The 11,086-nt window shown below is 50.0% G+C and overlaps 1 protein-coding gene and 1 long non-coding RNA gene across 3 annotated transcripts; one reads left to right on the top strand and one right to left on the bottom strand.

Annotated features, from left to right (window-relative positions):
* The first annotated feature begins 66 nt into the window (after nt 1-66).
* On the top strand, nt 67-9,908 carry SLC35E1 (solute carrier family 35 member E1). Of its 2 annotated transcripts, XM_064175095.1 has the most exons (7): nt 67-472; nt 979-1,049; nt 1,443-1,580; nt 2,908-3,033; nt 3,505-3,750; nt 5,045-5,293; nt 9,290-9,908. In XM_064175095.1, exons 1-6 carry the CDS (start codon nt 67-69, stop codon nt 5,276-5,278), a joined length of 1,221 nt encoding a protein of 406 aa, XP_064031165.1. In that variant the 3' UTR covers nt 5,279-5,293; nt 9,290-9,908. The 2 variants fall into 2 exon arrangements, with proteins under 2 accessions (XP_064031165.1, XP_064031164.1); XM_064175094.1 differs by lacking the exon at nt 9,290-9,908 and having other exon boundaries at nt 5,045-7,552.
* Nucleotides 9,764-11,019, bottom strand: LOC135192171 (uncharacterized). The gene is made up of 2 exons (XR_010308923.1): nt 10,888-11,019; nt 9,764-10,803 (listed from the first exon to the last, which is right to left on the bottom strand). It is a non-coding gene; the product is annotated as an uncharacterized LOC135192171 (long non-coding RNA).
* Nucleotides 11,020-11,086: the final 67 nt, after the last annotated feature.

Raw genomic sequence — 11,086 nt, 5'->3', positions numbered from 1 at the left:
CCCGCCCCAGGAAGCGACGCGTTGGCGGCGGTGACGTTGCGGCGGCGGCCGGGGGCGCAGGCAGCCATGGCGGCCCCGCTGGCGGCGGCGGGCGGCGGCGGCGGCGGTGGGGGGGCGGCGCCGGCGGGAGCAGGCGGGAGGGGGGCCCGCGGGCCGGCCCTGCGGGAAGGGGCGCGGGTGTCGGCGCTGTGCCTGGCCTGGTACGGGCTGAGTGCCGGCGGGAACGTGGTGAACAAGCTGCTGCTCGGCGGCTTCCCGCGGCCTGTTACCGTCTCGCTCTTCCACATCCTGGGGCTGTGCGGGCTCCTGCCGCCGCTGCTGCGCGCTTGGCGAGTGCCGCCCGCGGGCCCTAGCCAGCTGCCGCCCCGCGCCTACCCCCGCTACATCCTGCCGCTCGCCTTCGGCAAGTACTTCGCCTCCGTCTCCGCGCACGTCTCGCTCTGGCGGGTCCCGGTTTCGTACGCGCACACAGGTGAGAGTCAGGGGATGTGGGATGGGAGAGCTGTGCCCGGTGGGGTGTCTCGGTACCCGGTAGTCGTAGTAGTGTGCGCCCATACTGGTGTCCGAGGTGATGTCCTAGCGTTTGCTTGTACTGGTACCAAAGTTTGCTTCTGCTGGTGCCTTGTGGGGTGACCTGAAGCTGCGTAGGTGCCCATATGAGTGCCCAGTGTAGTGCCCAGGTCTCTGCTGTGTGCGCGTATCGGTGCCCAGTGCAGCGTCTGGTCACCAGTGCGTGCTGGTACTGAGGCTTGGTGCCGTGACCAGCAGCCTGGTGTGTGCCCCGTGTGTGCCCAACGTGTGCTCGGACCTGCTGCCGTGTCCCACACCCTGCCCAGCACGGCGACAGGGAGCGGTGACCCAGCATGGACTAAGGCTGTGGCTTTGACGGGACCAGCGCTGAGTTCCTCGTCCGCTGGTGGCGGTTCGCGGAGCTGGTCCAGGTTTGCGCCCCCACCGATACCTTCTTTTCGTTCTCAGTGAAGGCGACGATGCCGATCTGGGTGGTTCTCTTGTCGCGGATCATCATGAAGGAGAAGCAGACAACCAAGGTGCAGGCAGGCTTGCGGTGCTCTCTTCTCTCACTGGTGTTTGTGGGGGGCTCTGGTGGCTGGGATCAGGAAGGGGCAGGCTCTGGTTGCTGGGTGATTTTCGGGACTGAAGTTCGATTACACGGATTTCACAAGTTCCTTCCTGTTTGATTGTCCACACGAAGGAAACACATCTGCAGGCTGAGCAAGGTGATGCTCCCTGATACGCTGTGGCTCTTACAGCGTGGCTTGTAGTCACCGAGTGTCCTCAGACTACAACAGTATCAAAGTTGATCCCTGGTTCTGTTGCTTTCGTCTTCCTTTCCTTTCCCGCCCCAGAGCAGTGGTTGAAACGAAACTCGATCAAAATGAACATGCAGAGACATAAGCTACTCCCCTTTCTTCCTCTTCTAGGTGTACTTGTCTCTGATCCCCATCATAACTGGTGTCCTGTTGGCCACTGTCACGGAACTGTCCTTTGACATGTGGGGGCTCATCAGTGCACTTGCTGCTACTCTGTGTTTTTCACTTCAGAACATCTTCTCAAAGAAGGTAACAATTCTGCTGATGAGCAGCACAGTCCTTTAGCAGGACAGTTAAACATTTTCCAGGGCTGTACATATTTATCCTTCATTAAGGTGACTTTCCAGCCACGCCTAAAGGAAGTTTTGGTGTTTTCTATGTCTGTTCACTGTGGCTCTCCCCACATCTGAGAACTCTTAGGCTGAAAATTGGGCAGAACTCTGAACTATCCTTCACTCTTCATGGTTTTTTTTGTTCCACTGACTGTTTGGTAGTGCTTCAATGTCACAGTTTGGTAGTGCTTCAATGTCACAGTTTGGTAATGCTTCAATGTCACAGTTTGGTAGTGCTTCAATGTCACAGTTTGGTAGTGCTTCAATGTCACAGTTTGGTAGTGCTTAATGTCGCAGTTTGGTAGTGCTTCAATGTCACAGTTTGGTAGTGCTTCACTGTCATAGTTTGGTAATGCTTCAATGTCACAGTTTGGTAGTGCTTCAATGTCACAGTTTGGTAGTGCTTCAATGTCACAGTTTGGTAGTGCTTCACTGTCATAGTTTGGTAATGCTTCAATGTCACAGTTTGGTAGTGCTTCAATGTCACAGTTTGGTAGTGCTTAATGTCACAGTTTGGTAGTGCTTCAATGTCACAGTTTGGTAGTGCTTCACTGTCACAGTTTGGTAGTGCTTAATGTCACAGTTTGGTAGTGCTTCAATGTCACAGTTTGGTAGTGCTTCAATGTCACAGTTTGGTAGTGCTTCACTGTCACAGTTTGGTAGTGCTTAATGTCACAGTTTGGTAGTGCTTCAATGTCACAGTTTGGTAGTGCTTCAATGTCACAGTTTGGTAGTGCTTAATGTCACAGTTTGGTAGTGCTTCAATGTCACAGTTTGGTAGTGCTTAATGTCGCAGTTTGGTAGTGCTTCAATGTCACAGTTTGGTAGTGCTTCAATGTCACAGTTTGGTAGTGCTTCAATGTCACAGTTTGGTAGTGCTTCAATGTCGCAGTTTGGTAGTGCTTCAATGTCACAGTTTGGTAGTGCTTCAATGTCACAGTTTACCTGAGAGCCCTTAACTTACCTTGTATCAAAACCTTTCTCTGTAGTGAGTCAGTAGCTGACAGAAGCAAGCTTTAACCTGTCCAGAGGCTGTTTTGTTGCCTCGTTTACAGAACATTTTTAATGTATCATGAGCTTGTTCATAGTCACTGCTCAAGAAAGCATTGTTTTCCCAATGGACATCAGTTTTCCTTTGGTCATCCTTACAGGAAGCTCCTACTGTAACAGTATTCATGGTGTTGATGGTCTGTCTGTCACCTGTTAGCAGCTGAGGAAAGCTGCTCAATAACCTTTCTTGCCAGGTGTTAAGAGATTCCCGGATACACCACCTTCGGTTGCTGAACATCCTCGGGTGCCACGCTGTGTTCTTCATGATCCCCACCTGGGTTTTGGTAGATCTTTCGTCCTTCTTAGTAGAGAACGACCTGGTAAGTGTTGCGTTTGGGGAGCTGCTAGCGAGAAAGAAGAGAGAGAAACAAATCACCGCCAGCGAAAGGGAACAAAAGAGTAGGCTGCAGCGTTTCGGTGTAGTTCCTCATCAGCCCGGGAGGAGCTGTTGTGAAACACCTGCAGGCTGTTTCACAAAACAAGCTCTGTGCTCACTCGTTGGTCTTGCTGTTAGAATCCTGTCAGCGTTAGGAGAGGGAGCATCAGTGGCAGTGTAACCTTGGGGATTTTGAGCAGGAGGCAGGAGCAGATGCACCCAGAACGCCTGTTACAAGTTCTCAGAGCTGGCAGTTTGATGATGTAACACACTTGGGCGTCTCTTTAGAGTTAAGCTGCAGGGGTTTTATCTACCCAGTAGCAGGTGAGAAGTGACTCAAGCTGTGTTTGCATTTCCTGGTCTCTTATCTGAAACACGAGCTAACATTTTCTTTCTTGGCCTGTTTGTCTATCAGAGCACCATGTCTCACTGGCCCTGGACCTTGATGCTGCTTGTAATCAGTGGATTCTGTAACTTTGCCCAGAATGTCATTGCCTTCAGTATCCTGAACCTCATCAGCCCACTCAGTTACTCCGTGGCAAACGCCACGAAGAGAATCATGGTGATCACCGTGTCCCTTATCATGCTTCGCAATCCGGTGACAAGCACTAATGTCCTTGGAATGATGACAGCAATCTTGGGGGTCTTCTTATACAACAAGGCAAGAACTTTGCTCCTGAAACTCCCTTGGAACAGTCCAAGAGCTTTGAATTCTTGTTCGCATGAGAAGTTAATGCTTAGAAGACAGACACAGAGGGCATGGTTTAAAACTTCACTGCAGGCCTCTAACAAACTTAAATCTTCATCTTAGTCTTTTCTTGGGAAATAAAGACTGAGAAGTAGCTCACCCAAATCCTGAGCAAAAGAGCAGCTTCCTGATTTGGTGTTTGAGGGGAAAGAGTTTTATGAGAAGCCACTGATATTTGAAGACTCAGCAGGTGTAGATATTAGTGCAGTGGTAAATGTCTGCTGCTTCTTCAGAAGGAAAAACAGCTTTGGGGGGAGGCTGCTGGAGGCCTGCAGCAGGCTGCCCAGAGAGGCTGTGGAATCTCCTTCTTTGGAGAAATTCCAACCCCCCTGGCCATTGTGCTCCTGGGCAGGCTGCTGTGGGTGCCCTGCTTTAGCAGGGAGTTGGACTGGGCAATCACAGCATCACAGAAACATGCAGGTTGGCAAAGCCCCTCAGGATCACCAAGTCCAACCTAGAACCCTGCTCAACAAGATTCACCTCAAACCATATCCCAAAGCACCACATCCAAACCACCCTTAGGCACACCCAGGGTGGGTGACTGCACCACCTCCCTGAGCAGCCCATTCCAGTCCCTGACCACTCTCTCTGTGAAAAACTAATGTCCAATCTAAACCTCCCCAGCCTCAGCTTGAGGTCATTCCCCCTTGTTCTGTCTCCAGTTACCTGTGAGCAGAGCCCAGCAGCAGCCTCTGCAGTGTCCCTTCAGGTAGTTGTAGACAGCAATGAGGTTTCCCCTCAACCTCCTCTTCCTCACACTAACCATCCCTAGTTCCCTGAGTTGCTCCTCATCAGATTTATTCTCCAGACCCTTCCTCAGCTTTGTTGCCCTCTGGACCTGCTCCAGCACCTCCACAGCTCTCTTGTGTTGCGGTGCCCAAAACTGAGCACAAAATCTCCAGAGGAGCCTTCCAGCTGCCAGCGAGTTGGGATTGGAGGAAGTTCTTCACAGAGAGAGTGATTTCCCATTGGAATGGGCTGCCCAGGGAGGGGGTGGAGGCACCGTCCCTTGGGGTCTTCAAGAAAAGCCTGGATGAGGCACTTAGTGCCATGGTCTGGTTGACTGGGTGGGGCTGGGGGATAGGTTGGACTGGATGAGCTTGGAGGTCTCTTCCAACCTGCTTGATTCTATGATTCTGTGGTTTTGCCTATGCAAGTCTGTAAGGTGGTAACGAACACAAACATTCTTTCTTGCCTCCTCTCCTAGACAAAATACGATGCAAACCAAGAGGCCAAGAAGCAGCTCCTTCCAATCACAACCGGAGACCTCGTGACCTTGGACCGGCATCGAGGCGCTCCCGAGAAGGCTCAGAACGGACTGGCAGCATTTGCCCCGCACGGAGACTTCCAGCACAGCCGGACCAGCGTCTTGACAGACCACTTCCAGTACAGCCGGCAGAGCTACCCTGCTGCCTACAACTTCAATCGTTTTGATATCTAGAGCCCTGGCAGCCAGGTAGAGACTGTGGTACCCAAGTGTCCCCAGCGTTGTCAGAAACTTTGCAGTACATCCGTGAATGTAAAAGCCATCTCGTTGCGCAGCTCTCGCAGAAGGGAAGGTGCATGGGGAGGGGAAGCGGTACAGGCCCTTGGCTTCTGCTGAGCAGGCTGGAGGTGTGAGCAGCTGGGCCCGGTGCTGGAGCTCACCACAGTGTAGGTCCTGGGGAAATGCCCATATGGAACCACAGAGTGAGACACCTGCTGTGCTGCTCCTCCTTGTCAGAGTCTGTCAACTGAGCTTTCTTTTGGCAGATCAGTTCTGGCCAGTATTCTGTTTCCACACTGGTAGCATCACCTTTAATTTGATCTTTCCTTTGTGTTAATGATGCTTTATTTTAATGAAACTTTCAGAAAGAAGGGAAATTTAAGGCATCCTCTGGTGACCAGGATTTGTTTATTGGAGAAGGATGACTTCAGTTTGTCAGGTGCAGATTAGGTAGAGCTGAGTTCATCTCTAGCAACTACGAAACCCCATGTAGGTGTTAACTGTTTTGTGCCTGTGCCTTCAGTTTATGATGACAAACCAGAAGTGTAGCTGGAAGGGCAGGCAGTGGGATGATTCCTCTCATCAAGAAGCATACTTCAGGTGTAGAGAATGGAGTTCTCTAGGAACACTGCTGTCCCAGTCACTGCAGATCACAAGTGGAGCTTGTGATCATAATTGTTCTCTAAGTAGTCCTGTAACTTCATCACTGCTCCTCCTCAACCATGCAGACAACATTTCCACAAATAAAGTGTTTGGAATAATCTGATTTTTCTGCTGGCTTCAAGCCTGTTCTTACCAAACTCTTCAGTTGCTTTCACAGTGGAAAGGTTTCAGGCATTTTCCTCTCCCTTCCATGCATTGATTATTCTCTCTTATCTGACTCATATATTATGAATGAATTGATTTGAATAATCCTAATTCCTAATTGTTTCCCAAGTCTTATTTTAGCTTCTGGTTGGGTTTTTAAGTTTCTCAATTCCTGCTGCTAGAGTTGCTGGGGGCTTCAGTGGGAAACTGACTTCTGCTTCTCACTGAAGGAAGTTAAACATATCCTGCTCTGTTCCCACGACTCTCCTGGCCCAGACAGAGGAAACTGTTCAGAAAATATGATTTGAATGAGCAGTAAATAGATAATTTCTGATTAAGAAGAACTGTTTCTGGTAGTTAATTCTGGAGAAGCTGATTGTTGTCAGGCACTGCATTTGTGCATGAAAGGAGCAGAACCAGCTGAAGGTGGGTTTGCTGAAGCAGGTGGTTTCTGTTACTGCTGTGGCAAAGTGAGAGTTTGGAGACCTTAACAGAAGAGCTGTGGTACTGTGAGGCTTCTGATAGCCTGGTTGGATTTTTACTAGAAAGGTATTAAACACCAGTGACAAAAATCAGGGTGTGGTACTGAACCCTCCCTGCACTTATTTACTGCTTTAAAATGACCAATGCAAGGTGATGATTTGGCTCCTTTCTGGAGAGTGAACAATTTCAAGTGCACAGTCAGCTGATCTTAACTCTTTAGGCTGGCTGTGGACACTGTTACATAGACTCCCTCCCAACCACACAGCCCAATAGAGGAAATGATCACAGGTGGGTTTAAGGATGCTGCTGCTAATGTGTTGTATTGGAACTTCTTTGGCTTGGTTGGAGTTGAAACTGTTCCTGCTAGTTTTAAACTTGGGCTTTTAGCTTAGAAAATCTTAATAAATTATTCCCTAGTCCAGGATCATGAGGAAAAGGATCCCTGCAGATTAAATTCCTTTTGCCTGTCCAGTGTTAATTGCTGTATAGTTGTTTCTTTTCATCATGGGCAAGTGCAGAATGTGTACTCCTGAGGCTGCTTCCCAATGTTTAAAAGTGCTTTTACATACAGGGTAAAAAGGATTGTCTGGACTTGGGGTGTGGATTAGGTTCTGGCTCTGCATAAGGCTGATTTGAGGATGAGATGTTTCTGCTGAGGTTTTTAAGAGGGGCTGAAGTTCTCTGGCTGCTTTCAAAGCTGTGAACTGTTAGACTCCTGCAAATGCTTCATTGTGTTCTTTGTGCCTCTGTTTTCTGTTTGGAAAAGGGGAGAATTCTTCCCTACTTTTTAGGAGGATGAAATACCAGAAGGAAGTAGCAGTTGGAGCCCTAGGGGTGTGCAGCCATGCTGGGAGTTCACCTGTACATGTTCTGCTGCTGTACCATCACTGCACAACTTGAACTGTTACCTGAAATAAAGCTCCACAAACTGGATTCACAGACAGAGGCTTTCTTAAATCTATCCAGATGATTTCCTTTTAAAGAACACAACCACTTTTTGAGACTGCTTTCAGAGGAAGCCTGCACTGCACACTTACTGTGGCAGGCCTTTAGCCTGGCTTTGTCTGTCAGAAGTACAAGAGCAGGTGAGGGCTTTCTGTTTAAAAATACCTTGTCCCAAATTCCAGTCCAGACTCGTGGCCTCACTGTCTCTGAAGTAAAGCTACTTGACTTGCAGAGCAAAAAGGAGCTGGCCCAAAAGGAAGACATCATTCCTTTGGGGCCTAGAGAGTGAATCTCTTCCCTGGAGCCTGCTTGACAGCATTTGTGATCTTCTAGTTCAGGTCTGTGGTCACCAGGGATCATTTTGCCTGCTAGAACTGTCATTAAAGCAGTGAAGTGGTTACTGAGGTGGTTTTGCTGAGTCCTTAAGCAGTATTGCCCACATTCAGGCAAAGGCAGTTCCTTCTACTGCTGCAATATATATTTTAATCTTGGGCTGCTGTGAGGTTTTGTTTGGCAGGGTGAAGAGTTTGCTCTAAGGTGGTTTGTAAACTAATGATGTGCACATAGGTCTGTAGAAAGAGTGGAATGCTGGAATAGAAAGGGCATGTCCAGACAATTGTGGACAATGAGCCTGTCACTGAATCCAAGACAAGGGGCTGGGCTGGGACTTTTCCTTGCAGGAAGCTTTGGGAGTGCCACAGGTCATGGTTGCTCCAGAGGAACAGGATTCATGCTTTGCTTTGAGGGTGTGATACTGGGCAACCACACAGGCAGGAAGGAGGTGCCTTGAGCAGCGTTAGGTTGCTGGGATCCTCAGAAGTGTTTTCATCTCCACTGTGCATTTCTACATGCAGTGCACAGCTGGAAAATGGATAGAACCATTTCAGATGGAAAAGACCTCGAGGACCATCCAAGTCCAACCATTCAAACCAGTCCTGGATACTTCTAGAAAGCCCAGTGTGGAAGAAACCAATCTCTGCCTGCTGCTGAATGCTTTCTTTGGTAGCTCCATCAAACATTTGGTGCTCTTTGAAATGTTTGCCCTGCAGCTTCAATCTTAGTACCCAGCAGTGATTAGAACATCATCACCACCTGGTCAAAGGCTTCAGGCTTTAAAACAACTGAATGCTAAAGAAAATGGAGACAACATTTGGGCTCTGTAGGTGCACAGTGATTTGTAAGAACAGTGTGGAGAATCCGAGGTCAACTCACAATGGTTCCTGAGGCTCAGGACCTTTTCTTTCTCCTGTGTATTCAAACCCAGGTTTTCCTGATGTAGCATTCTGCAGGAGCAGAAACTTCTACCATGTAGCTCTTCATGAAAAAGGTGCAATATAAATAAAGGGGAAGTTTTGTTTTTTCTAAGGCTTCCATTTCTGAACCATGCTGAAAGCTGTGAAGAAGAATTCTGAACTCTCTCTGTGGTGATGGCACAGGCTGGTAAAACGTGTTCAGTGTGAGGTGAGAGGTGTGTGGCACAGGCACAGCATGCAGAGGCACAAGTGCATATCTGCAGCTGGGTGCCACCAGCCCTTCTTTTCCCGTGGTGGTGAGGGCTTTCTTCTGCAATGTTGGCACTCTAGAAATCGAGGTGACTCTTGGTGGGTTTACCAAAACCACACTACACTTACTATGTGAAATCTGGCACTGAAGCAGATGAAGACTTCTGTGTTGTTTTCCTGTTCTTGTTTCAACTGTGTCGTCCTGATGTTGTGGCTCTTACTTGGCCAGATCACCTGCACTGCCCTGCTCCAGCCTCCGTGCTGCTGCCAGAGCTGGGACCCCTCTGGGGCTGACGGGAACCATGGAAGCACAGAACGTCAGGGGCTGGAAGGAACCTTGAAAGCTCATCCAGTCCAACCCCCCTGCCAGAGCAGGATCACCTCTACCAGATCACACAGGAAGAAACCATTCCAGTGACTGCCAGCTGCTGGGACTCCCTCCTTGCTAAAACCAATCAGGTGTTCAGATGTTCTTTGGCAGAGTTTTCTGTCAGGTAATTAGAGCTTTTGGGGCACTTTGTGGGCACATCACTGCCGTGTGCTGAGGAAGATGACTGTGGGCTCCACTGCACAAAGCTGTTAACGTCTGTGTGGGGATGGGAAGCAGCAGCAGGAACTTTGAGAACTCTAAGGGTAAGCTAAGATTTGGTCTTCTGGGATCTGTGTTCATTTCCAGGACTGCCAAGTGATGCAGAATCACTGCCAGAGTATTTCATTCACTTTATTTATTTTCATTTGTTATTTGGATGTATGGAAACCTCCATCTTTCTGAGTCTTCATTCTGTAGATGCACAGAGAGGTCTTCATGCTGTGTCTTGTCAAGAATAAAAAGTTCTGCCTTTTTGTGAGGGTGTCTTTGAGTGTGATCTGTGTGGCAGGAAATCTTGTAACGTGTGACTTAAGGCCTGAAACTCAGTGATTGCAGCTTCCAGTGAGCACTGGGATACTCAGGCTTGCTTTTGGCCTTGTAATTCACAGGTTGTCACTTCCCCTTTTAGGTTGCTTTCCTGGGAGGGTCAAGGACAGCAAAATCATTTGGGCCCCACTGAGTTTTGGTGTTAAGTTCTCCTGTTGCTGTTCTTTGAAGTGTGTTGGGGGGTTATGGAGTTCATGGGATTGCTGAAAAGGGAGCTGAGCAGTTTCTGCCATGCCTTGCACACCGACTTGGAGGTGAAGCTGATCAGCTCAGCAGCTGCTTTTGAAGGAATGTTTTCCCGATTCCAGCAGGTATGTAAATGTGTCATTTTAACCCCAGTTTGAAATATAATGCGAGCTTCAGCTGCAAGAGGAGAGTTAAGAACCAGAAATTGGCTGTTTTCATTTTAATGCTATAAATAAATAGTCACTGCTTGGGTAATGTCCCAGCACAGCATCTGCACTTTCTTCCCTTAACAGCTGTATTTGAGATTCCATTCACCTCCTGCTGAGCTTCCTGCACCTCCGTGTTCCTTCTTTACACCGTGCCAAGGGTCTGCAGAGCCCAAGTGCCGCTGCGGTGGTTGTAGCTCGGCACACACCGTACCCGTTCCAGCGGGAGGTGTCCCTGCCCATGGCAGGAGGTGGGAACTGGATGGCCCTGGAGGCCCCTTCCACCCTAAACCATTCTATGGAACAGCCGCTACAGGCCACGCTCTCTTGTAACGCTGTGAACTGCAGCTCCGAGGCGGTGCTTTAACGGTAACGGAACCAGACGCTTCTCCCGCGGGGCGCTCCGGCGGGGCGGCGCAGCAGGCGCTCGGGAAGCTGAGCGGAGGGGGAGGAGGTCAGGATGAGAAGAAGCTTCTCCCGCGGGAGCTGCCCCTGCGGCGCCGGGGAAGGGCTACTTACGGGCCGGGACGGCTCCTGCCGCCCGGGCGGGGCTGGAGGCTTCGCACGGACGGGGACGGGGCCGGGGCCGGTCCAGGTCCAGGTCTCCGCTCGGGAGGCTCCGTCCGGGCCGCGGCGCGCGGCAGGGGCGGGGCGAGGGGGGAGCGGCCGCACGCGCCCTGCGCCGCGCGCCGTCTCCATAGCGACAGAGCCGTAAAGC

Source organism: Pogoniulus pusillus, chromosome 41, assembly GCF_015220805.1.
Source record: "Pogoniulus pusillus isolate bPogPus1 chromosome 41, bPogPus1.pri, whole genome shotgun sequence".
NCBI classification, from domain to species: Eukaryota; Metazoa; Chordata; class Aves; order Piciformes; family Lybiidae; genus Pogoniulus; species Pogoniulus pusillus.
Note: the sequence above shows the minus strand (reverse complement) of the source record. Positions and strands in the feature narration are given on the sequence as shown.